This window comes from Platichthys flesus, chromosome 4 (genome assembly GCF_949316205.1).
Source record: "Platichthys flesus chromosome 4, fPlaFle2.1, whole genome shotgun sequence".
NCBI classification, from domain to species: domain Eukaryota; kingdom Metazoa; phylum Chordata; class Actinopteri; order Pleuronectiformes; family Pleuronectidae; genus Platichthys; species Platichthys flesus.
In genome coordinates, this window is record NC_084948.1 from 13,246,343 (window position 1) to 13,273,778 (window position 27,436).

The following is a 27,436-nucleotide window of genomic DNA, read 5'->3' on the forward strand; positions in this document are numbered from 1 at the left end:
TGGATTTACATGCTCTGATTTCCGTGGGAGTGGGAAGTTTGGAGAGGAGGGTGGCGGAACAATTCAGGAGCCGAGGAACCAGGCGCCAACAGCGCAACTTTATAACTTAACAACCGGCCTACGCTACCAGCTGACCGCCGTCGGACGGGCGACTTTTCTTGGGCTGTTTTTCGCCTCTGTCCGCCGACTCTGGAGCTGGGAGTGGGAGCCCTGTTTCCCCCCCCGGATAAGTCGGGAAACAGCTTGAGTTGAGCCCGGGTTGAAGGGCTGTGGCCATGGCCGGGGGAGGCGGTGGCGGAGGTGGGGTTGTGTCTCCGTTGGGGCCCGCACCGCCGATGTGGTATCACCGGGACCTGAGTCGAGCCGCGGCCGAGGAGCTGCTCGCCCGGGCCGGGAGGGACGGCAGCTTCCTGGTGCGGGACAGCGAGAGCGTCAACGGGGCTTACGCTTTGTGCGTACTGTAAGTAACTCCAACGCAGAAAACACACACTTGTATGGTCTCCGACGTGAGGGAGTGTGTGTGGCCCCATTTTGCTTTGTGTACCAGGAGAAGTTCTACCCCTGCCAACATGTTGCTTAAAACGGCATTTCTAGGTTTTAACAGTGAGCACACACGCGTTCCTAGAATCCAAAGTCACCACCCACTCGCATGGGCATGATTCTGTCCAAGCGTTCCTCACAGGATCAGATCAACATGTACCAGTTGAACCCGGAGTAAACAAGCCCAACTCATTTGTTTACCTTCCCCTGGAAGTCAGATAGAGGGTGGGGGTGGGGGGTGGTGTGTCTGCCCCAGATCAGAAGCTCCTGCCCGGGCTCGGAGCTCCAGGGCCGGTCCCTGTCTGTCTGCTCAGTCTGATGTGGTCGCCTGCAGGGCTGTATTTTTATTTATTTACAGGGCTCTCTGCTACAGTCAGCCTGCGGGTAGCGAGCAGTGGCATTACAGTGACTGGTGGTGGAGGTAAATAGAAAGCATCTGATGGTTTTAATTTAAGGGCTCCTTCAACAAAGTGCACAGGGTGAGGCAGCTGACTTAGTATTCTCCTCCCAGACACAACATGCATCTCGAAATAACAATGTGAATGTGAGGCCAGTGAAGTTAACAGGGTGCATCCTCTCTGCTAAACAGAAGAGAGGAAACGCTTTGCCGCCAATCATCTCCAGGACAGTTTAGCAACAAACACATAAAACACAATACAAAAGGCATGCATAAACCAAAACTAACCCACTTGTTAAAAGAAAACAACGAAGAGATATTCAAAGGTAATGCAGTCATCAATAGAGTTATTCCAGCTTACTGCCATCGAATGTTGCAAGACAAGTTTGTAACATTATGTGACCATTTAGACTCACAGTCTGTGAGAAGACAACCCATACTGTTTTAAAGTCTCTGTCATATGCTCTTCAATGTACGGTGTAGTGCTGGTATATAGAGATGGATAGAATAGAATAGAAAGAGAGTATCGGGCCAAGTGTCACATATTGAATGTACAAACTCAAGCAAATGCTTGCGATGATTCGACTCCCACACACAGTTAAACAGATGCACCAAATAAAAAGGCCGATGCGGCCATGTGACACAGGGCTCTGACATTGACTCGACCTACATCCCCCTATCTGACAGCTCACCCCATGCTGAGCCCAGTGTATCTGTGCAGGTCAGCGTTACATGCTTTATTTACCGTGTGTGAATATGCAAAATATATAAGAAAAGGCCAAAATTAGTAATTATAAGTTCAGTAAGCATAAAATGGTTAATATATACTCTTCCATTGTGTTGATATGTTGCGCTTCATTAGGTTTACTTTATAGGTTCGACAAAGGGAGATATTCTCAGCTCACACGCTCACCTCTTTTGACATTTTGCACTTAAAATGATTGTCGTGTAACATTATTGTTTACCCCGAAGTACAATAGGTCTGCAATACATTAATCTACTGGTCTATTAAAGTTACACAGTCAAAGAGATTAACACCAGTGACAAAATATTACTTTTCAGTCACAGCTGGATGCTTTGCTAACTCAGTACCGTGCTCTCTGACCAGCAAACATTCCACACGCCCATGCATCATCCCTTTTCCGGATTTGCTCCCGCCTCCACCTCTCCCTTCCTTTTACCCTCTCACCCCTCTCACCTTTCACCTCACTGACATTGACTTGATCTCAGAAGGTTTTTTCTTCACAATGAATGAAACTTTTCTTGGACAGATGTTTGGGAAATGGTGCTTCATGATCATAGTTGGTGTTTTTTGTAAGTTTATCCTCACTGTGACATAGCATGTCACAAATAAAACAGAATTGGCATCTTTACTGTTTACTCTCATTCCAAAAATAACTAATACTGCTTGAATACTGTGCTCTTATTAATCTTAATGTCTGGATTCCTGGATAGTTTGTGGAAGTCATGGAGCAGGATCATGGTTCTAATAGGGAAACTGAACATTTATTATTCCTCTGTAACACTCATCATTTCCTGTAATCCCTGTCATTGAATCCCCTGTAGTTCTCATTATGGTAGAATTAAGAGTTGTTATCGGTGGTATTTAAAAAGATATCGCAGATGTAAAGAGATACTCAAAGAAAGAAACAAATAAATGTTTTGGATTTTAATATTAAAATGGAAAATTTTGATTGAGATAATATCCTAAATAGAAGTGTGTATAAATATATATAAAGTTGTATACATGCAGATTATAAATGAGTCTGTTTGAGTGAACTTACAGAAATTTATGAGGCTGTTGTTAAAGACTGACCTGCTCATGACACAGTTAAAGTCTATGCAGAAGTCTATTTGGATATTAATTATGTCCTCATGTCATTCAACACTACTGATGATCCTGATGCCTCGTATGGGAAATTGCAAGGCTTGATAAAACCCTTTGCAGTTACGTTCTCACAGAATGAGATGGACTTGAGGTCGCGTCAGGTTGTAAAATAGTCAAACCTTAACTGATGTCTTCAGTTGTCACTCCACAAAGTAATGTTTTCACTTCATACATTGTCAAATTATCACAGTTCACAGTGTTAACCTGCTTTGCCTCTAGTCATGTGGACCACTGTCGTCTGATCAGTTTGAAGAGAAACATGCTGTCTGTCTGTTGTATGTATTGGAGAACCAGAGCCCTATATCTCCTAACAACCCCTGGAGCTATAGAGGACAAGATGATATGGTCAGACAACACATTCATTAGTCACCATTGTTAGCTTTTCTAATATTGCGTGGCTAAAAACAAAACCGAAAAAATTTCCATGAAGTCAAATGTGAATCACCAGAGGCTTGAAAAGGGTCCAGACGGCTGGATGGCAGACTGTCTTTAGTCAGAGCCTCTGTCCTGCATCCTTGGTGCTAAGGGCTGATGTGTGAAACATCAGCCCTGTTGAATGACATCTCCTTTATCTCCTGAGCCATTTAGCTACCTCACTCCACTGTCTAACAAAACAAAGTAAATAATTCAATCTGAAATCTCACTGTACCTGTTGTAGACAAATTGTCAAACTATGTAACAAATTCAGATTTAACTTCACGATGTATTCTGTTGAGTGCAGTCAGATGATCTTTGCAAGCAGGTGCGTTGCAACAGAGTAGGCAAAGCGGGCAATTTCCTGTTGCCTCGAGGAACCTCAAGAACCCCAAGAACATCAGATTTAAAGCAACGACAATTTTCTGTGATTCACTGTGCTCAGGAGACAGCTATGACTCCATCGAGGCCTCATGCCCTAAATTTTAGTGGTTTGGTTGAAGACTACACTCACTGTGTGCCAATTCAGGGGCTGCTTCTCTCGGAGGACGCTGTCTACATGGTTACAATAGAGGCAGACTCTGTGGTCCGTGTAGACCACGAAGACCGAAATGAATGTGACGATCTGGTCCACAGAGCATTTACGTGATCGTGTCACTAGCTTGTCCTGCTGTTATTACTGTCGCTTAGTAACAGCTGCAGTTGGATATGACCAAGAAGTTTTAATGCCCCCTTGGTTTTTTTAACATGTGCACTGTTAGCTGTTTGGTTGAATTGAAGTGTGATACTGAAGCATCAGACATCTCATTGCTTGCCGTGGGCATTACCTCTTTGAAAAATAGCTCGTCACCGAAGCACAATGAAGTCAGTTTGGTTAGATGTAGGGACGTCCGACGTCAGTTTTTCCTGGGACCCCCAACTCCCTTGAAATGCTGTTTATAAGAATGCACTATGGAAGCTCATCACACACTTGTCAACGTGACGATTTAGCATGGACTCTAGAGTCAAGTTATACTGCTCTACCAGGTGACTTGTTTTAGGACCTTGCCCACTACTCACCAGTATGATCAGGTTTATCCTAAACACGGCCACTAGACATGGCTTCTTTCTTGTTGAGCGTGTCCTCGAGACTCACATACAGACATATGTGCTTCTGTTTTGAAGGCTTTGGAGGGACCAGTGTGTTTAGGAAGTGTTTCCACTTTGCTGCTGTCTGAGAATAGAAGACGCTGTGACAGCAGTGGGACAGACTCCCGGGCACTTTGTTTGTAGGCCTTTGCCTTTCACTTCCTCTAGCTGTAAATGTTAGTCAATGGAAGTTTGGAGTTCAGAATTCTATGGTAATTCTCTGACCTTTTTTAGTAAGTGACTGGGACTGCTTTGCAATGAAAAGTGCGATAATTGTAGCTCATCAGCTTGTTTAGTTGTGTGTGAGGGGTGCTTAATATTTATAAAACTCAAATAGTTGCAGATATTACATCCTCAATAATTATTTGCATTTGAAACCACTGAAAATCACTGCTATAGCAAAACAAATTGTTACTTATAGAAGCACTTTAGGAATGTGTGACGCCGCAAATGTCACCGTAGAGCGATACATTTATTTATTTAGCTTTTGTGCGAGTTGTGAGACGTTGTTGGGATTCAGATGTACAGCATTTACACTACGCTTGTGCTAATTATCATGAAGAGAGAAATCCCTCTGAAAATGACAACAGCTTCTCTTGAACCACAGCATCTTCTTTTGTAAAAAGGATCAATGAGATATTATTGTTACCTAAACCATTTATGTTGGCTGTCTCCTGTCAGTGGTAGGACTGAACAGACCTGCTACACAAAGTTGACAACAGGGTGGCCTATGAGGCAGGAAATATACCTGGTGATTGGAAAATTAGTATTGAGTATGTGTGTATTATTGGATGAGACCGAATGCGAGAAGGTAGCATTTTAACTGGACAGAGGCAGGCAGTGGGGCAGTCATTACCCTCAACACAGGCCATTGTTGACATTACAGACACACGCACACTCTGTATGCCTTGGGTCTCTGTCTATCCCATAATAAACCCCTCTTTCTCTCTCCAGCTGCCTCCTCTGTTATAACTTTGCTGATACTGAAACAATAGTATTTATTTCCCAGATCCACAGAGAATCTCATCAACTGCCAACAGGAAGACCACCCCCCCCCCCCCCCACACACACACACACACACCAATACACATAAACATATACACAAACACACTGCTCTCCACTTTGTATGGATCCTGTGCCACTGCACCCACAGTGCACTGTTTTTAAAATGTGACAGGATTAAATATGGATATAGTTTCACAGGCCAGATAGACAAAGGAACAGTTCATCTCACTGAAGCTGTTTATAGACGGACATGAACGCCAGGCACAAATATGTATCAGGTTTATACTGTCAGTGTGGCCAACTGCAATATACATTATGTATGGAAATCATGCTGGAAATCTATATTCAGTGTGTCCTGGTGGTTTAGCCAAGTACCGCTTAACTCCGTCGTCTGTGTGCGATCAGGTCAAAGCGGTGAAGCCAAATTAAGAAAACACCTGAAAACTGGACATCCAACAGGTTTTGGCACCGGCTCCGCTACAGCTGGAATTATTAAGAAGCATAACAACATAATTGCCCTCAGTGAGAAAGTGGAACAAAGGTTAAATGCAGTGCGATACAATTTTTACACTTTCCTGGAAACAATTTTACATTGTTACATTTTGTTGTTGTTGATGCATTATTTAATGTTGATCCACCCATTATATTGGATGTGGTGCTGGTTTATAATAATATTAATGCTAATGAACACTTTAGCTGTTTGGCACCTTTCTTAAAGTTACAGAGTGAAGTTACACCCATGAATAGAACACAATATAATATGTCAAACATTCATAAACACTTAAACAATAAAAGAGTTTTTTAAACAGAAATGTTTTAAGTTTATTCACTGTGCCAGTCCCAGAGGAGTGAGTGACTTCTCCAACAACTCATTTAAATGTGCTCAAGACAAACTAATGTAGATTCTCGTGAAGTTGATTCAGTCCAATTGTCAAAGGTGACTGTAATGCAACAGTACCAGTATTTGTTCTTGAGGAATATAACTTTCATATTTTATTCCAGTTCATGGTTTAGTTCCTTTAGGATACTGACCTGGAAAAACAGCTGAGTGGACGAGGCAGGATGAAGGGCTGATATGGATTTACCCTTCCACCTATTTATATTGTGTACACACACATACACACACATACGTGTAAATAAGCAGAGATGTAAGCATTACCGAGGAGTTTTGCATAGTCTGCCATCCTAACTCCAACACATCTAAATAGACGCACAGCCGACACACACACACACACACACACACACACACACACACACACACACACACACACACACACACACACACACACACACACACACACACACACACACACACACACACACACACACACACACACACACACACACATTCACCAACAGACATCAACCACAACGTTTGCTTGGCAAATTGGATATTTTGTGTCTGGTCCACTGAGCAGGCACGAAGTGCAGACACAGAAATCATTACTCTCCAGCTGTTGGCTGCAGGCATGTAGTCATGGCTGTGCGATCTCAAATCACAATGTCAGAGCATTGATCTGTGATTGGCTATTAAAAAAAAGCTTGTGGATCAACCAGCAGTCAATTCACACTGAAGTTTGAAGGGCAGCTCTTGACTGAAAGAAACATTACAAATTCTGGAAGAGATTCAAGAAAGGGTTTGATGGGTAAATAAGATAAATCAAGGTAACTTAACAATGTTTAACACTAGTTTCAGCTCTGTATAAAGCCCGCTCACAACTGTGACGGACAGCAACAGGTTGAAGCTGCCTGCAGCGTCTAAACCCCCTCATGCTCATACACACACTCCCACGCAAATCCACTGAGGTCAAGCACAACAGTGTGTGTGTGCTTTTTTAAATTGAGCAATAATCTGAATGTTGTGTTTTCTTCCTCTCTCACTTCTCCCTCCCTCTTTTTCACTACACTTCCTCCTACTTTTCATCCATCCATCATCCCTGATTTCCACCCTTGCCTTGTTTCTTCCTCTGCAGATTTCAGAAGCACGTCCACACGTACAGAATCCTCCCAGACGAAGAGGGGTTTCTGGCTGTACAGGTACAAAGAAGACATAAACACTCACAAACTCAGTAAAATACACACACACACACACACACACACACACACACACACAAAGACACACACACAAACAAACTCAGTTATACACACACAGACGACTGAGGTAAAGTGTGTGTACATGTGTGCAGCAGAACCTGTATTTGCTTCAGTAGCAGCTGGCAGGCAGAGATGCTTTCGTTGGCGCTGAGCTCTCTAACTCACTCGGTCGCTAACGCACACACGCACACACTCACTCACTCACTAACACACACACACACCAACAGCAGCCTCTTTGTGCCTTGTGCTCAACAGCTGTGAAGTCCTCACCACCTCCAGCCACACTCTCTCACACACACACACACACACACACACACACACACACACACACACACACACACACACACACACACACACACACACATGCACACACACACACACAAACACACAGACTCACATGTACACACAAAGACTCACTCAACATACGACACAACATCATGCTGCTCCAGACTGTCTGTGTGGCCATTACAGAATCCTGTGACAGTTTAAATATCTAATTTTGCTTCCTGGTGCGAATTTGTTTGCAGGCCCTGTTCACTGACACTGTGCTTCCTGGTTGGAATAATGGTTCGACAGTTGGGTCGTGTTTGCTTACACAACACAACAATGTAGAACAATCTGGGCCACCAGAGATTTTAATAAGTGACTACTCGTAGTCGAGCAGCTTGGATGTAATTGTTATGTAGAAAAAATAACTTGCAACTATTCTCTTCCTCTATCACTTGTTGTAACCCTCCCTGTTTATCTCCCTGTTTATCTCTCTCTCTCTCTCTCTCTCTCTCTCTCTCAGACGTCTCAGGGCGTGCAGCCTAAGCGATTTAAGACATTACCAGAGTTGGTGTTGTTGTACCTGCAGCCAAGTCAGGGTCTGGTCACCACCCTGCTTTACACTGTGGACAGAGAGGAAACAGCTGTCAGTGACGAGAGAGACTATTCAGGTATCTTTAAAGCCCCCTCTCACATGGTCTCAGTGGCCTCCTTTTCCTCCCATGTTAACGCTCGGTTTTCTGTCATTGGCAGATGGGGAGGATGAGAAGCCACCCCTTCCCCCTCGCTCTGCCTCCACCTCCACTCCTCCTGGACCAGACACGCCTACAGACAGGTACAAAGTTTCCAGCTTTCAGAGAGGCACTGAACTCCTGAAATTGTCCCCAACATTTTTTTAAGGGCCTTTATGTGAGAACACAAATCTCTGAAATCCATTGCCCCACACATTTTCTGGAACTTTTCCTGCCACACCCCTAGTACAATGTTCGGAATACGTCTGAGTAAACCAATGTGAGATTACAGCTGTAAAATGTTCAGAACATTCACTGCAAACAATGGACATTAAACTGTAAGAAAAACCTAAAAGTATACAAATATCTCAGGATGAACAAAGAGGTGGCGACGAAGATGTCAACTTGGAAGTAGAAGTGATATTCAAGATACTAATACAGACTGTGTTGATGTCCTGTAAACAAAGACATGTGATTTCCACTGCGGAATTCAAACGTCATATCCTGCCTTCAGCATGCTCTACCTAAGCACCATTCCCACTCTTAATTCTTTTCCTGTTGTTTTGAGCATGTGTAACACTGTGCAGTGTGCATTCTTAATATTGGACAGGCAAACTCCAGACCCATTTTCCCAGACATTTTAAGGAATTTGAATTAATTGACACCAATCATATACAAGTGCTTGAAGTCAAATCACCCACTGAGCTTCTTAACCATCATGTTTACCATATTTGAAACACACACAGACACACACACCCACTCACAAACAAAAAGAATATGATCATATCCCCAAAGAACCAGAGGTTTCATTGATGACATAAACACTTAACACACACTTTGAGTGTCAGACGCTTTCTCTGTATTTGTCATAACATGCATACATTGTTACAGATAAATATCAAACCAAATATACACTGACATTTATTAGCAGCACACACACACACACACACCCACACACCTTAATATCCTGTGTAGTCTCTGTGTGCCCCCTTTTGTCTACATATAATGTAGAAGGAAAGCCACATCCTGTTGAAATTGCTCACAGATGATGCTAGGCTTATTGAAGTGGTTACTGTTGTTTGTGTGCATGTACATGTGTTTTTTTGTAGATAAGATCAATCAGTGTCACACTGCTCTGTGAGCTGTATTTGAAGATAAGAAGTTCATTGCATTAATAATTTCGATAAGGTGTCATGGAGAGAGGCGTAAAATCTGAAATTTTTCTTATCATCTTATCTTATTCTTACGATATAAGATTTATTTGCTACAAAATCTACCAGAGTCAGTGAGGGAAAAAGATATTGACTTTTCTTTTACACTTTTTAATTGCATGAAGCCAATGTGTTGTCCATATTTAAGGATCATAGATTCAAAGATTTGTAGATGCAACAGCTGAAGATTTAGTTTGAAGAGGTTACCTTATTCTCCTTTACTGGCTCTCATGATTTATATAGTGTGTGTGTGTGTGTAGGTGTTGATTTGATTTGATTTTATTTGGACATGGACATGACAATGTCATTGGACGAACCAGATGCATTGTTTACAGTGTATTAGCATAAATGCTAGTTTACAACACCTGTCCACAGGAAACCAGTCGAAATGTTACTGTGTGTCCGTGTCTGTATGTGGCAGGGCAGACAAGTCAGACTCACTGGTTTAGAGAAAGTGTGTGTTTGTACAAATCCTGACTGCACAGATTTAATGCTCACAGACACACAGACCCTATCTCTGTCTCTCAACAATTTTCTATTATGGAGGGTGTACTTTTTATATACTAACTGAAACGTTGAAGGCCAATGTGTGACTTAGCAGTGATATCACAACTGTAAGAAAGAACTGACAAGAAACCACCAAACAAGAAAAGAAACCCTCATAACACACCGAATGAGCCATAGAAAGCTTTAGATGGCACAGAAAATAAAGATTATTACAGTTCCTAGGTCACTGACACCACTGGACATGGCTGTATGAACAATGCGGTTTTCCTTTGCTTGCACAGTATTCTGTTCACTCTGTGCGTTGTGTAATCATGTGCGTTTTACAATGGTCAAAAGTGCTCTTTCGCTCATTTTGTTATAGCCCTCCAGCTGCTAATGGCCTGAGCACCATCTCCCATGAGTACCTGAAGGGCAGCTATGCTCTGGACCTTGAAGCTGTCAAACAGGGAGCCTCCTCCCTGCCTCACCTCAACAAGACACTAGTGGCCTCCTGCAAACGCCTTAATGGGTAAACAGACACAACAGCACACATGTCCTTTGCTCATCATAACGTTGACAACTACAGTGGCTCTCAGTAGAGTGCACACCTTCGTATACATTCACGTATAGGATTCGAACATGTATACATTCACAAACGACAAATTATTCTTTGAGAAATCAATGAAAATGTTGAAAAACGACCTATATTCCATTGTTAAAGATAGTGATATAAAGTTGCTGGATCCAAACCAAGAATGTAATGGGTCCTTCCTGGGGTCAGGCTCAACCGTTTAACAAAATTTCATGGAAATCAGTCGAGAAGTTTTCACGAAATCTTGATAACTAGAAAATAAACAAAGATGAAAACATAACCTCCTCACGGGATGTAATAATATATGAATGTATAAATGTAACTAGATATAATAAATATCAGTTTCCCTGCACATAGATCTAAAGGAAGAGGAAGACTTGACTTTGAGAGGCATTTTGAGATGACTAAACTGTGAATCTCTTTCTGTTTCTTCACTAGGGAGGTGGACAAGGTTTTGTCTGGTCTGGAGATTCTGTCTAAAGTCTTCGATCAGCAGAGCGCCTTCATGGTCTCCAAGATGATCCAGCAGGTACAACTCTTTGCCTCTTTGGATGCACCCTTGTGTTTCCATCATTCTGCTAACACCACTAGTTTAACTATGTCTGAACAGTGTCTTTAATATGATCCATTAAACATACAAATCTATTGTGTCGTATAATTTGAGTTTAAGTAGTTGCCAAAGATGTAGAACCTGCCTGTTGTTACAGTCACTGAACATGTCTGTGCTAGTCTTTAAGCCCTTTTCTGCATTCCTGCTGTACACAGACCTCCCACCACCAATCTGAGAGCATTGCCCATACTGACGAATAAAAAATATGATCAACATCTAAACTATATGCCGTTTAAGTTGTACAATTTGACCTCTTATCACAGCCAGTATTGCTCTCTTTTGATGTTATGTTTGTCACTAAGTCCATTTTTCAGATTATAGTTGGATATGCGAAATTATGTCCTTAGGTAAGAAGTAAACACTTTTGTATATGTCTTGGTTAATAGTAACACTCCTCGTTTACAGAACAGGGAGCTATATTAAATAGAGTTTCAAACTAAATGTCATTTTTGTCCAGGGTCTTCTAGGATCATCTGTTATTTAATAGTCACACCACACGGATACTTTGGAAATTATATGTTTGATTAGAAAAGGATTTATTTACACACGGATAGAGAGTTTTAAACACAGCCTGTAAGACGCTGTGTAATTGTGAGCTGTCTGTGTCTGTGGTGATTCTCTACCATAATAACTACATTTTCTCTAAAATCAGTTTACTTAAATCATTTTGTTAATTTCAAACTATACAGCCGACATGGGTTCTAATGCTTAGTTGTTTCCCAATCAGTCAGTGAATCAGGGTGGAGACCAGGAGTTGGAGAACCTTGTGACCAAGCTGGCCATTCTCAAAGACCTGCTGTCCTCTATAGAGAAGAAGGTACACACATCCAGTCATGTGTACGCCTGCACCCTCACACACAATCTCTCTTTCTCTTTATATGCATTTTGTTTGGTTTATCTCTTTTTCTACTTTGTCTGTCTCACACAGACGTAGATAGACACTGAGCTGTTTGTTGGAGGTGGTCAAAGAAGTGTGAAAGTGTGAGAGTGTGAGGTTGAAAGTGTGTGTGTGAAAGTGTTAGTTTTATCCTCAAAAACCTCAAGTTGACACGTGGGGTGGAACAGATTTTAAACTATTTTATTTCGAAAACAGAAAACTTCACCAATTAGATTTTTGTACAGCTTGACCACCTCTGACATGTTAATAGATGGAACTGTTTCTTGTTGGACATTGAGAGAGGTCTTCAGCTGCCTGGACAGGAAATGGCCTCGGTGCAATCAAGCTGCTGTGTATGTCTTGACTGCTGCAACGTCACTGGTTTTCTCTGCTCCTGTTAGATCACACACAGGAAATGGGAAACTGTTTCCTTGTTGACACCAACTCTGCAGTTGGAAACAATGCAGTTTATCTCTGTGTCTATTCTTTTGGTCATGTCTCTCTTCCTTCTTCCATTTGTTCCATTATATCTCCCCTTCAGGCTCTGAAAGCTCTCCAGGACATGAGTTTGTCTTCTCCAACCTCCCCCGCTCCTCTGTCCATGCGTCACAGCAAAGCAATCCCTGTGCAGGCCTTCGAGGTATGGTTGCACACATGAACATAAAAGTACACAACCCACTAGTGTTAGTTTCTCTGGGGGGTGGTGGAGGTCAGTATCAGGACAGTTGTGATGATACTGCAAGAATTCTTAACGCTTTTGTTCATCAGCAGTTACAGGGTTACTGTGGGGTCATGAAAAGTCTACAATTCAGTAATAAAGACCTTTAGGCCTTAAAAAGTCTTTAAAGATGCTAAAATATGTTGTACCAGAGTCTTAAATATGTTTAGGGAGGTATTCATTATATCCATATTCTACTTCTGCTGATAAATAAAGAACACGCTTTAAAAAAATGTTTATCTCGGTACAATCTTGCTGTCAGTAGTTTGTTATGAACATGGTGTTTCGAGGATAATTCTTTTATCGGCTATTCTTCAATCATCAGTTATCTTTCCTTTTTTTCTCACAGAGCAATTCATTTCTGTAAGGGATATTTTTGTATGAGGTTCTTTATAGTCTGAGCTCAGACCTAGAATCGAATGTAAAATACTGAAACACATTTTTGGATTATATGTTCCCTAATGTTACTATCAAGGAAAACTAGTTTTGTTTCACATGAACAGAAACAGGAAAGACTGAACCTGAGTTACTCTAGAAAACAGGCTGTGAAGTTTCTCAGCAGAGCTGATGTGAGATCACAGGAACGTTTGTCATATACTTCCAGTGGCGTTGACACTTCTGAATGCTATTAAACAATTTTGGTGTCATCACATTCCAAATACAATTTTACGTGATTATATCTTAGATTTAACTATAGTTATTATAGTTTGTGGTTTTATTTAAATTGTATAAAACGCATGGCTCATGCACATAAGGAGGCTTTGAAAGAGAAAATGAGAAAACTCTAGAATGATGTGAATTGAAATGGAGAGGAAAAATAAATAAACAGTAAAAGGATAAGTGTCGGGGGAGCACAGTGGGTACCGGGTGAGATGGAGCAAGAAGAAAAGGTGAATGATTTGAAATATAAGTTATCAGCCATGTCTGCACTCTGTGGTAATAACCTCACAACAGCTTCCTGTTGCACAGGAACAGGATCGTGTCACGGTGCAGAGTTGGGTTTTAAATGTGGTATCTGAATCACACGCTGACACACATACAGACCCCATCAAGATGAGTCAAAGTGAGAGAAAACTTTGGTACTCGGGTTAAACACTGTTTCTGGGGAAATTATGAGTCTTAAGAAACAACCTCCACTTTGTTGCAGTCAGAATAATTTTGTGATTATAGAAAAATAGCCCTGAATATAAAATTGTGTACTACCATATTAAACTGCTGCAGTGTGTGTGTGTATGCGATAATCAAAATTCCTTGTTTTGCTGACTGCATAGTTAGATTTAACTTTGTTAATGCAACAGAAGCAACAACCTTATTGTGTATGTGATAATAATAGAGGGATAGTGGGCTGAGAAGTCCATGATGTTCACTGTAGAGACCCCTGGTGGTGTAAAGATGTAATCTGAAAGTAATGTGATATGTAGCCTCATAAACTTTCATAATTGCACTAAGCACTCCCTGTTTTGTGTGGTTCACTGCAGGTGAAGCTGGACGTTTATCTGGCAGAACTGACAAAGATTGGAAAGAGTCAGAAGTACACTCTGTCCGTGGACGTGGAGGGAGGACGACTGGTGGTGATGAAGAAGGTGAAGGACAGCCAAGAGGACTGGACAACCTTCACACATGACAAGAGTGAGAAACGCACACTCACGCACGTGTCCTAACACAATACGCCCAGTATTTGCTGAAATCTCTCCCCCAGGAACTTGTTGAGCTGAGGTTTTGTATGAAAAAAGTGCTTTACAAACCAGATGGTGACGCATCTCATCTTATGATCACTTAATTTAGTAGATGACAGCTGAAACAATGGCCACATTCATCAGATCAATGGCATTTTCTGTTTGAAATAGTTTTTCAGTCACAATTTATTTATATTCCGTGGACTGCCATTAGCTTTTCTTCATTGTCCTTATCTGTAACTTCCCATCTCTAACACACTGTCTCCCGTCTGTCTTCTGTTTGTCTGTCTCTGTTTCTCTCAGTCCGTCAGCTGATCAAGTCTCAGCGAGTGCAGAATAAGCTGGGCATTGTTTTTGAGAAGGAGAAGGACAAGAGCCAGAGGAAAGACTTCATCTTTGCTAGTGCCAAGGTCTGCACACAGATTACACACATACGCACGCACGCACAGACACACAGACACACACTATTGGGAGACTCAAAATAACACAAATCTTTCAAAGTTACTCAGTCTTTCAAACATACAAATAACAAACAGCCAACAATGCAATTGCAAATACATTTATGTTCAAATGGACAAGGAAAAAAACCTCTCACCTACTCTATGTTTGTAGGTCTGAGCTTAATATCACAGACCCACATACAAGCCTTTATGAAAACCGTTTCCTATGAGTTTGTTCCTACTTATATCACAGACTTCTCTCTATGTTGCCATTTCGCTTTAGATTTTTTGATTTAAATCAAGAAAACATGATTGAAATTACCAAGAGTGTTGTTTATGCACAAGAGTTATTAAAGGTTAAAAAAGCACCTATACACACACTGATTGTTTGTGCTTCTGCTCAACAACAAGGTACTTCTTTGTGGCAGCTTCCACTCACTGATTTGTTTGTGTGTGTGCGTGTGTGTATTTGTTTCAGAAGCGGGAGGCATTTTGCCAGCTGCTGCAGCTGATGAAGAACAAACATTCCAACCAGGACGAACCAGACATGATTTCTGTCTTCATAGGCACCTGGAATATGGGTTAGACACACACGCTAACATTAATTAATGTACCTATGTCAATAGCACTGCATATAGACTTATCTTAAACATTCAGATGTGTTGAATTGAAAAGAGAATAAGATCATCCAGAAAGGCACATCAATACTTTAGGTGAGAATGTAGCACTTTGGTCTTTTTTGTTCAGGCTCAGTGCCTTCACCTAAGTCTGTGGCCTCCTGGGTGTTGTGCCGCGGCCTCGGGAAGACCCTGGATGAGATGACGGTCACCATCCCTCACGACCTCTACGTGTTTGGAACTCAAGAAAACTCAGTGTGTGATCGGGAGTGGGTGGAGTCACTGCGGGCCATGTTGAAAGAACAGACCGAGCTGGATTATAAACCGGTGAGGAAAGCAGGTGTAAAGATAAATGTTTGAATAGAACACTTACAAAATCCATGTCATGCAGTGAGAAATGAAGAAAAAGTGAATGTAATATGCTTGAGATGGTCAAACTGAAGATGATGGTTCCTCACTGTCTGTGGTTCTTGTTTGCAGATCGCAGTGCAGACTCTGTGGAACATTAAGATCGCCGTGTTGGTGAAACCTGAACATGAAAATCGAATCAGCCACGTGGGAATGTCAAGTGTCAAGACGGGCATCGCCAACACACTGGGTAGTTACACTGCTCATTGTACAGGCTTTATTATTTTTCTTTGTTGAAAAAACAGTGGGAAATGTTAAAATTTGACTTGAATTGAGAACATAAACAAAGAAGAGCCTGCACACTTATGCTCCGAGCCACAGAAAAGTTAATAAAACAATGTCTCAATCCACAGTTGGATCTTTGTCAAAACCTTTTGTTAATCAATATGCCATGACACTCTTAATTATATTATTATAACTTCTCCTTTCGAGATATTTAACTTAGATTTTGCTTTAATTTATCATTTCAATATGCTTTATCTTTACAACACAAACCATATTTTTCTATGTTCCGTGTTTTCAGACCCATAATGCCAGCCAGTCACTGAAATATATTTTAGTTTTTAAGTATAACTGTAAAATTGTTGATAGTATATTTGAATATATTGTTAAGTTATGGGTTTGTTTGTTTTGATTGTTTTACAGGAAACAAAGGAGCTGTAGGTGTTTCCTTCATGTTCAATGGGACGTCTTTTGGTTTTGTGAACTGTCACTTGACATCAGGGAATGAGAAGATTGCCAGGTAACTACTAAAGTCCTACACACATTATATATATACCTATGAGGACATCCAGTGTTTTTTAGTTAATTTTCACATCTTATGCTTATTTTATTTCAGAGTCTTATGCTTTTAAACCCCATCACTCCAAGTTGTAGCCTCTGCTCGGGCCACATTGTTGTGAGCATTCAAAGTTGTGCGTAGTTGTGTGCGCGTAGCTCTGCAATTACACTGCCGCAATGCTAGTGGCCCAACAAGTTTCTCTGCTGCTGGTTTCTGGTTCACTGAGAAATTCTCTGGCATCTCTGCTTGCTTCATTAAAATAGCGAGTGTTATCGTGTTGGAGTTGGAGCTGATAGATGTTGAGGAGCAATTCACGTTTTCTTAAAGTACTGCAACGATGAAACGAAAGACGCTTGAGGAGATAATCTGTGCGATCATTAAACCAATTGAGGCGACTTAGGAGTTTCCGGAAATACTGTCATCATAAAATGCAATGCTACGAAGTGGACCAATGACAGTAGCTGTCTGCGTCGCCTCAACACGTAGTTAAATTGTCGGGGAGGTGCAGGTCAGGGTACGGCTCAGGGTTCTGCGTAGGGTATACGTAGATTTGATGCAGAAGCATGAATTGGGCTTAAAATGTTATTTTATTCTGTTTGTGATGAAATCATTTTACAGTGTGCCAGAAAACTTGTGACATATGTGACCTTTGACCCCTGCAGGAGGAACCAGAACTACCTTGATATCCTGAGGCTGCTGTCATTAGGAGACAAACAACTGAGCTCCTTCGACATCTCACTGCGCTTCACACACCTCTTCTGGCTGGGAGACCTCAACTACAGGCTGGATATGGATATACAGGTGGAGGACAACGCACACACAAATGAATTGCAGCAGATTTTAAATGAAACCTTATGTAATAATTGATGAATCTGTCTCTTTTGTGTCTGTGCGCGCAGGAGATCCTAAACTACATCAACAGGAAGGAGTTTGACCCCCTGCTGAAGGTGGACCAGCTCAACCTGGAGAGGGAGAAAAACAAAGTGTTTCTGCGCTTTGGTAAGTGACCTTTTTAATAGGCCAATAAGGGTACCGCCTTTCATTGTGAACAGGACAATATTTCTGTCAGACCAGGATTAATAATTCAGAAAAAAACGATTAACAGATGGTTTCTGCAGAGCTTTAGTGATCCCATAAATGCAACTACAGAATTAATGACTCAAACTTCCCGAAAGCACCTGCTCTCCATGTTGTTGTGTCCCTGTGATAATTCACCAGGACCATTTGTTTTGTTTTCTTATTTCTCTGTAAGGGGCCAAAAAAGACCCTAGGAAAATTTTAGGAAAGATGCCTGTCAGCCATTGCTTTCCCCAATACAACCCGTTCAATACAACACTTTTTGTACAGTCGTTTGTACACCTATTACCTATACTTATGGTCATCATTTCTCAAAGTAACCATAGTAATTATACCAATATCTCATACACATAAAGTTCTAACATGTGTGTCTTCTTGCTGGCAGCGGAGGAAGAGATATCTTTCCCGCCCACCTACCGTTATGAACGAGGCTCACGGGACACGTATGTTTGGCAGAAGCAGAAGGCCACAGGGGTATGTGTTTGTTACTCAAACAACAACACACACACGCTTTGTTTCCTCTTTCTGGGAGTGGTCCTGATTGTCCTGCTGTGTCCTCCTCTACTTTTCTGCCTGTCATAGATGAGGACTAATGTTCCATCCTGGTGTGACAGGACCCTGTGGAAGTCGTACCCAGAAACACACATTGTCTGTAACTCCTATGGTGAGACCATTAGCAGAAGAAAAATACTCAATACTTAAAGTTCCCTCTCACAGAGGTCAAATGGTATAGTGGCTAGCACTGTAACCCCTGTATAAGATGCATGCTGCATTTAATAGTATTATGAGCAAGATTAAAGTACACACTCTTTTGTTTGTCAGGCTGTACAGATGATATCGTGACCAGTGATCATTCCCCTGTCTTTGCCACGTTTGAAGTGGGCGTGACCTCCCAGTTTGTCTCCAAGAAAGGTACAAGTGGTTCAAATGAAATTCTCTGGAATATACTTTTTGTGTCATTATCTTTTCACCTCTCTCTGTTTCTTTATTGGTTGGTTTGTTTGGTTTTAATTAAGATGATGCAAAAACTACTGGACAGACTCTGTAGAAACTTGGCAGAGGGATGTGGGATGGGTCAGGGAAGAATCCATTCAATTTTGGTGTAGAGCTGGGATTTTTTTTTAATTCTTTCCTAAACATTGTTATATATACCGGGAGAGGCAGTGGTCTAGTGGCAGAAACTTGGACTATGGGCAGAGAAGGTCTCTGGTTAGTTCCAGGTTCGACTCCACGGAGAGACAACAAAAGACAAACCTGGATTGATCTGTCCAAAAATCCAAGAGTCTCCCTACCCTGTCTAGTGCCCCTGAGCAAGGCACCTTACTCCCCCAACATCTGCTCCCCGAGTGCCGTACATGGTCGCTCACTGCTCTGTGTGTCCTGCACCAGATGGGTTAAATGCATAGGTTAAATTTACCTACCATTGCATGAGTGTGTTGTGCATGTCTGTGCATGTGTTTGGTATAAATAAACATATCTTAATCTGTGCATGTGTTTGGTATAAATAAACATATCTTAATTCGAACTCTCCTCAGATTTCCCCAGGGAAATATTCGTGGTTCTTGATAAAAAGATATGTAGGGAACTTATATCTATTAGTGTGTGAAATTTGTTGCACATTGATTGAATTAGGAGGGACTGAGTGCCTTTCTCATTTTCTTGGATGTCTTTGTATATCTCCTCCTGACAATCGCTCTTTCTCAGGCAAACAGATAATTTGGCTACAATGTCAGATTTTCTAAGCAGGTGATGATGTTTCTGTTCCAGCTGAAATCTGTACAGTTCTTAATGTGCTGCTGTAATCTGGTGATTACACACAGACCAGAAGTAAACTATGAGTGAAGATGAACAGAGGGAATAATAAACTGCAGCCTGTTACTCTGTTTGGTTCTGTGCTTCAGTAGCATCAGAGCTTACCTATTCCCCAAGATTTTTAAAAGTGAATGCCTGTTTTTACTTGTTTTGAAGAGCAAAAAGTGTCACACATTAAGTGCTTTATTTTTTCATTACTGTGTTTTAAGTTTCCTCCACACTCTCACTCTCTACCTGTTTCCTGTGTAGGTCTGCCAAAGTCTTCAGAGCAGGCTTACATCGAGTTCGAGAGCATCGAGGCCATAGTGAAGACAGCGAGTCGAACCAAGTTCTTCATCGAGTTCTACTCCACTTGTCTGGAAGGTGAGATGAACGTGTCTGCACCTTCTGCAGTGAACACATCTTCTTCCACAGTGTGACAGTGTGTATCCAGCAGGACTGACAGCACAGATGGGGTTTCTGGGACACCATATGGATGTTACAGAAACCCTGTGGGTGTAAGTGGGTGTAATAAAACTGTGTGTTTCTTCTTTCCATATCTCCCACCCTCCCTCACTCATCTCAGGCAGTCAGTATACCTTTTAAACTAGAAATCCATTTTGACCTGTGCTGTTTCCCCACCTTCCTGTCCAGCATGTACTTTTGAATTAAATGCAACAGAAACATCACCCTCCTCTTCTTCCTTCTCTCCTACCCACCTCGTCCCATATGCCCCCTGCTCCCGTCCTGCTTCTCTCTCTCTCTCTCTCTCTCTCTCTCTTTCTCCTCTGTAGAGTTTAAGAAGAGCTACGAGAACGACAGTCAGAGCAGCGACAATGTCAACTTCCTGCGGGTGGGCTGGTCCAACAAGCAGCTGACGACGCTCAAGCCTCTCCTCTCAGAGATCGAGTACCTTCAGGACCAACATCTGCTGCTGACGGTGAAGTCGCTCGATGGATACGAGTCCTACGGTAGAAATTGGTGTTTGTCGTGTGGCTACGCAATTCTTTGAAATTATATCTGGTTTCTTTTACAACAGTTTGTGTGTGCCCCCCCCCCCCCCCCCCCCTGCTAGGAGAGTGTGTGTTGGCTCTGAAGTCAATGATTGGCAGCACATCTCAGCAGTTCCACACCTACCTGTCCCACCGTGGCGAGGAAACGGGAAATATCAGGGGGTCCATGAGAGTCAGGGTCCCTGCTGAAAGAATGGGAACCAGGGAGAGACTTTACGGTGATTTACTTTATATCTAGATGTCTGCTAGTGCACTGTGTAGACCTGAGGAGAAGAGTTAAATGGTAGACAGTATTTTGAAGCAGGGAGCAGTTGAAATAACAATGGACTTTTAAAGATCAATTATTAACAGTTTGGTGAACTCATTTAATAACTATTCTTGTTCTATTTCAGAGTGGATCAGTGTGGACAAGGATGAGACAGGCGGACCTAAAGGGAAAGGCTCACTGGTATCCAGAGTGGGACACGAATATGTCAAGTCAGTACATGATGCTCTTTTAATTTCAACTATGTGTAGATTTATAGTAAAATGCAAAAAACCTGGTCTTGTTATTATCAGAGGAGATTATTCTGCATTAACTTCAGTTTGTACATCTAATTTGCAATAACCATAATCAAAGGAAGGAGGTTAGTGTTTATGTTATGCCCCATGATTTAGTGGCTCTATGGGGTGGACAACTCATAAAATCACTAACCACCATTGACACAGATCAACAACAGAAACCCTTTCAAACCATGGGATTTATTAACATTTAACACAATGTTAAAATCCCAGGCTGAATCCCAGCAAAACCAGTTTGTCCCCACACTGTAAGCCTCTTCTGGTCCTGACACACAAGGTCTTAAAGAACCTCAGTTTGCTGCCCTGGTGCACCTCATTGATGACTGAATCAAGGTGGAGCTAGAGGAGAGACAAGGACAGCAGAACATACAGACAACACAGTCTGTGTTAAAATATTTTGTATATGTTACTTCTTCTCTTTCCTCTTAAATTTCTTTTCAGTTCTGTCCTTTTTTATACTAACAAAATCATGATATGGTATCATAATAAAAGACAAAAAATAAGTTAATTAACAGCAAACACACTCCCAGGTAATTTCGCCAGTATTGCTGTGTGCTGAATTATCTGATGAATAATTCTGGACCATCACTTTATACTTAATATACCAAATTCATCCTTTTATAGTAAACCTTAGTTTCCTTGGTATTGTGTATTTCCTTTGACTTAATCTGTTGTGTCCACTGCGCAGGCCGTCTATGGTTCGTAAACCGTTAGGAGAGCTGAGCAAGGTCAGTGAGGAGGGAGAGAGGACCAGCAAGGAAGAAACTGCTGCAAGGTACAGACACATTCATGTATTTCACACTCACACACTGAGTCTTCCAAAGGACTACAAATGAAAAGGAATGAAATCAACTCTCTGTTCTGCTGCTTTTTTAAGACCTAAACAAGATGCATCAGAGGGTGATTCATCCGTCAGCAAGAACAGCTACAACAATCCTGCCTACTACTGCCTGGAAGGTGTTCCCAACCAGTCTGCAGCTGCTCTCTCACCCGAAATTCTCCCCTCTCCTACGTCTGCAAACCCCCTGGCAGCTAAAGGCCCTCTTCCCTCAGCCGGAGCTCGTACCAAACCCCCGTGTCCGTCTTCAGGTCCCCCTCAACCGCGCAGACAGCTGTCGGGACACCCGGTCCGTGCTATTAGCGAGGAAGGCTCCTCAGAGGACGATGGAGGCGCTTGTGTGGCTGGGGCGCAGGCTGGAGGCATCGGGGGAACAGTTGGAACCACGCTGAATCGACCCCCGCCTGACTTCCCCCCTCCACCTCTCCCTAAGGGAGCCCTGGAGATGGTTGCAGAGGCGGCCTTCCCGAAACCGCGGCTTATTTACCCGGACCTGGCTGAGGTCAGGATCCCGGCAGCAAGTTCCGGTGCACCGCTGGGTCTGGGGGAGGGTTTCAGGAGAGGAGGAGGAGGCGGAGGAGGAAGCGGAGGAGGAGGTGGCGGGGGCGGCGGAGGGGGAGCAGGGGCGTTGGATGACCAATCCTGTTCTGTGCTCCAGATGGCAAAGACTCTGAGTGAAAGTGAGTTTCCTGGACCTCCTCCACGGGCTCCGTCAGCGCCGCCTCTCCGAGGGCAACCGATTGGTATGGGTCTGGAGGCCTGTCGCACCTTCCCGCCCAGACATCCCATCCCAGAGAGCATCGCAGAGGACATGCCTGAGGAGGTGGGCGGCTCGTTTAGCTCGTTCTCATTGGTCAGTCAGAGAGGAGGTTAAAACTGTACACTTTTGGATTGTTGATTGGTTAATATTTTATTTTCTCACAAACATAGCACCTCTCTTCTACTTGGACATGACTCGGATATTGTGTCAACTGGTCGTGCTTTTTTTGTTTTTATATTACCAGACTTACTTGTTAATTTCCTGTTATATTTTAATCACAGTTTTAGTGTTTCCTTCTTGGGGATGAAGTAAGACAGCCCAACCCAGGCCCACATCTAACCAGTGATTGTTAGGAAACTACAGCAGTTTCTGCAACTAACGTTCCGTCTCTTCCGTCCAGGGACTTTGGGCCAGCAGTAGTTCATCTTTGTCTGTCGTGGACTCTTCAGTAGGAGAGTGGCTGCAAAGACTGGGACTGGAAAGGTATGAGCAGGGCCTTCTACACAACGGCTGGGACGACCTGGAATTCCTCAGGTACATACACTCACACACTCGTAAAACTCCCCGAACCTTGTCTCCCCAAGTCTTCTACATGTATGACTCCTCTTTTTCATCCTGGGATAGTTGTACTCTTCCAACGTTGCGTCCGTCACATGTTAGAAACCTTATTTTTCCTGACATTTTCCTGCTGTACTCTCACACAGACTTTCTGGATATTTTACTAGAGGGCAACAAAAGTTGATGAAATTGTCCCGAGCAACGGATATTTGTGTTCTCGGACATTTGTGTTCCAGCCCCTCTGGAAAATGTCAGGAAAATATCCAGTGCATGTCTGAAAGCAGCTTGAAGGAAACACTTAATACATGTTATTGAATTTCTTGTAGCAGTTATTCTACTCAGTGTCATGTGTCAAACCTATGTTTTGTCTATTACGACTCCAGTGACATCACAGAGGAGGACCTGGAGGAGGCGGGGGTGCAGGACCTCGCTCACAAACGGATCCTGCTGGAGAGCCTCAGAGAGCAGCAACAGCCATAAACCGCAGCCCACTGGTCTGTGACTGGTCCAAACCGGCCCAGCACTGCACCAGGCCCAGAGAGGCCAAGAATCGCCGCTGAACTGAACTGTGCTGGAATGTGCCAATTGATGCCAGACTGTGCCTTCTGAGAGAACTTGCACTCTGTTTGTTCTTTCAAAAACCAACGTCCCTTTTCACATCATGTACTGTATGTGTGTTGTCGCCGAGCTCGTGGCCTTATTTAATGATCATTTCGCTTCCTAACCCTTGGCTTTGAAGCTTAGCGAGAACATGTAGGATGAGATGAGACACGACTCACATGTGGAGCCGCTGATGTGTCCGAGTTGCCTCATCACCTCTATCCTGCCTTTTCGAGCTACATTTAAAGCTTGTCTTTCTTTCTTTCTCCCGAGAGGAGCAAACGTTTTCTCACCAATGGTAAATTTCTAACTTTTATGTTTAAAAAATGTTTTGTCCCCTCAGTTCAGACTCTTTATAGCGACACTGTTTTTCTCCAAGTCTCAGGTTTGTCCCCGGCCACACTCACATTTTGGAAACTCTCAGGAGTCCTTTAGACCCATGGCCGAGGAACCCCCTCACTTCTGTGATGGCGGCGGACAGGAAGCTGTGACAGGAGACGAGAATTTTCAAATATTCTACTCTTGTGATGACATCTGGGCCACTGTTAGTGAAACAGTGGCATCTATTGTCTAAGTGTCTCTGCGTGTATTTAAGGTTTTTATGTTGTTTATTTTACGATAAAGGGAAAATAGAGCAAATCTACCAAACCTGCCATGTTAGAGCACAAAGTGCACTCGGGCACACAGTTTAAGTGACAGTGTTAGCCGTCAGGTTTCGACACCGCCCGCCCCCTGCTGTGTGAGTTGCCCATTCAACACTAACGTTCCAGTTTTGTTTTCCAGCGCTCAAAGATTTTCATTTGTTTGCAGATACTTTAACTTAAATGGAAAATGGCACACGGAGCATGATGTTTCTTGGTCTGGTCCAAAACATTCAAGTAGTAAAAGCAATAGCATCGGACTTGTTGTAGAGATAAGAAACGCTGCACCAAAATTAATAATCATTACAAAATGATTAATGTTCGCGGTTTAATTGTGACGATTTTTAATCTCAATTTACAGAAGCAAACAAATCTTGTGTGAACAGGTTTGGCATTTGTCCCATTTCTTACTCATTTCATTTGAGATAGAGTGAATGGAGCAGTGTGAGAAGAATTGATTGACATGACCAAGCAGATCAATGCATGGTTATGTTTCTGAAGTTTTCCTAAACTATCACGTTATCATTGACACAAACCGTCTTATAATAGTGTCAAGATTTTTCCTACTTTGCAGATTTGATTTGGTTCATAAATTACTAAATATTGAATTAGTTATTGGATCATTGGATATTTGTACACTTGGAAAAAGACGTCACCTCTCATAAATCATTATAAACAGGACAGAACTGTCTGATTTCTGCAGGACACAGATAGCTTGTTCACTGATCGCCCAGCAGGTGGTGCTACTAAACCTCCTCAGTAGATACTAACTGGAAACCTTGGAGGGGACAAAAGACTCAACCAAGAAGTTTCTACTCTTTCTTTTTTTTAAATTAATATAAGTTTTTTTTTACACAGTTAAAATATTAGCCTGTTAATATTACCACTGCCTTTATTTGCCCGCAATTTAAATCCTGCCTCCTCTTCTGCCTGTCAGACCAGACGTCAAACCCAAAAGCCAGTTTATTGCCATTTAAACAGACTTTCTGCTGATGCCTGTCCCTTCTCCTTCATCGAGGTGGATCACATGAAAATGTTCTCCTGCAGTTTAGCACACCACTTGCTTTCGAACCTTTAGAACAATGTAAACACATTTGCCACGAGAAGACTTGGGAAAAGCAGAACTCTAAACTGTAAGTGAAATTGCTGTTTCGTCATTGGGACTAGAATAGGATGAAACTGCAGCTTTACTCACACGCCCATGAATTATGTTTCTAACTTGCGTTGTTAGACTCAGCTACTTATGTGTCGTCTAATTGTTTAACAGCCATAATACGGAAAACGTGGATCTTCTGTTCAGACGTCTTCAATCTAATGTGTTTTGTTTTTTTTAAGCCTCTTGGGCCTTTCAGTGTTCTCAGTGGTGTGTGAGTGAGAGAGAGAGTGTGTTTGTATTTGTGTGCATGAGTGGAAAAAAATAATGCTCTTGTTTTCTATGTCACACATTGTTCATTAGTTTATATGTAGTCTCCTCTGTTGGTTGTGTTAACTTAAATGCAAGTTCTTCACCCATGTAATTTTTTTTTTTTTTCAATTAAAATCTAATATCTTTCCTTATTTTATAAATATACTCATTTCCTTTTTTCTTTTGTTGTCATCTGCAGGGAAAGCTGTGAGGGAGAAACAGTTGTGGTCTGAGAGAAGTAGAGCAGCCTCAGTCAGGGAAAGACAGAGACAGAGAGAGAGAGAGTACGGTGAAATTAATATATAATGAAAGTCGTACATGTGTCCAGGAAAATCTGCTTTTTTGAGTTCCTTAAATATTGACTTTGCATGATACACAACATTCTCATCATTTTGTGTCACACAAGAAACAAGATCATTGGACACGGGAGGCTGTGATTCCATAATGTAGCTTTATTAGAATATTCAGAGTAGTGCTATAACCTCACCAGAGCATCTGTCGAATCTTAGTGTTCATAGACGTGTTGGTCTGCGAGACAGATGCTCCGCAGTGAAATAACTCTGCAAAGCAATGTGAGAGAAATCAAAGAAAAAGCTACCTAATATTTATATTACTAATTACAGGATTTACACTTACAGAAATGTATGGAGCAGTTCAAAGAAACATCTTCTCACAGATATAATAAAAAATATTAATAAATACATTTGTTTCCCTTATTTTTGTTTGGAATAGATTTCTCGAGTAAAACCGTACCCAGAAAAGAATCATCTCTGAAATCCAGATGTTTCGAGAGCAACTTTACAAGGTGAAAGAAAGTAGAAATGGCCGCCGCCTCTTTTTGCCTTTTAACAAAATAAGACGAGGGTGGAGGGGAACAAACTCGGAGTGTTAATGGACACAGTAGAAAAAATTCTGTTGATCGTTACATATTTGTCAGTTGCAGGAGACGTAATGACACTGGGCTGATAACGAGGATTTAGTGAGTCCAGTAAGAGTTCATAACCACAGACACTGAAGCACTGCAGCCTGCAGAGCACACTCATTCACTCCCATCGATCCAGCAGGTGAATCAAAACACCCCTTCAGTCAGATGAGAAGTGAGAAACCAGTTGTACGATGATACCAACGATATAATTCAGATATAATTAGACAGATTTTTTTTAAGGCTACACTCTGCTCGGAACCTTCCTCCACCCGAGCAACAGGGATTTAACCGTGAGCTGAAAACGCCTCGGGTTCTGTCTCCTTCCTGTGCTGAAGTCGAACAAGGTTCCCACTGTTTGACACAAAAAGGCCTGATGGGATCATAAAA

At 42.2% G+C, this 27,436-nt stretch overlaps 1 protein-coding gene across 1 annotated transcript; it reads left to right on the forward strand.

Annotated features, from left to right (window-relative positions):
* Positions 1-26,271, forward strand: inppl1a (inositol polyphosphate phosphatase-like 1a). Its single transcript, XM_062386393.1, has 27 exons — positions 1-460; positions 7,346-7,409; positions 8,257-8,404; positions 8,487-8,568; positions 10,544-10,690; positions 11,192-11,282; positions 12,091-12,180; positions 12,782-12,880; positions 14,437-14,587; positions 14,938-15,044; positions 15,553-15,655; positions 15,822-16,018; positions 16,172-16,289; positions 16,745-16,841; positions 17,543-17,681; positions 17,780-17,879; positions 18,343-18,431; positions 18,540-18,621; positions 18,780-18,869; positions 20,019-20,132; positions 20,543-20,719; positions 20,824-20,979; positions 21,154-21,238; positions 22,011-22,097; positions 22,200-22,983; positions 23,321-23,454; positions 23,862-26,271. Exons 1-27 carry the CDS (start codon positions 276-278, stop codon positions 23,956-23,958), a joined length of 3,813 nt encoding a protein of 1,270 aa, XP_062242377.1. The 5' UTR covers positions 1-275; the 3' UTR covers positions 23,959-26,271.
* Positions 26,272-27,436: the final 1,165 nt, after the last annotated feature.

Excerpts from the sequence above, each read along its gene's own strand:
- inppl1a (XM_062386393.1), top strand. The coding sequence starts at position 276 with ATGGCCGGGGGAGGCGGTGGCGGAGGTGGGGTTGTGTCTCCGTTGGGG. Across the intron at positions 15,045-15,552 it reads TCATCTTTGCTAGTGCCAAG|AAGCGGGAGGCATTTTGCCA; the intron begins GTCTGCACACAG and ends TATTTGTTTCAG. Across the intron at positions 21,239-22,010 it reads GTGGGACACGAATATGTCAA|GCCGTCTATGGTTCGTAAAC; the intron begins GTCAGTACATGA and ends TCCACTGCGCAG.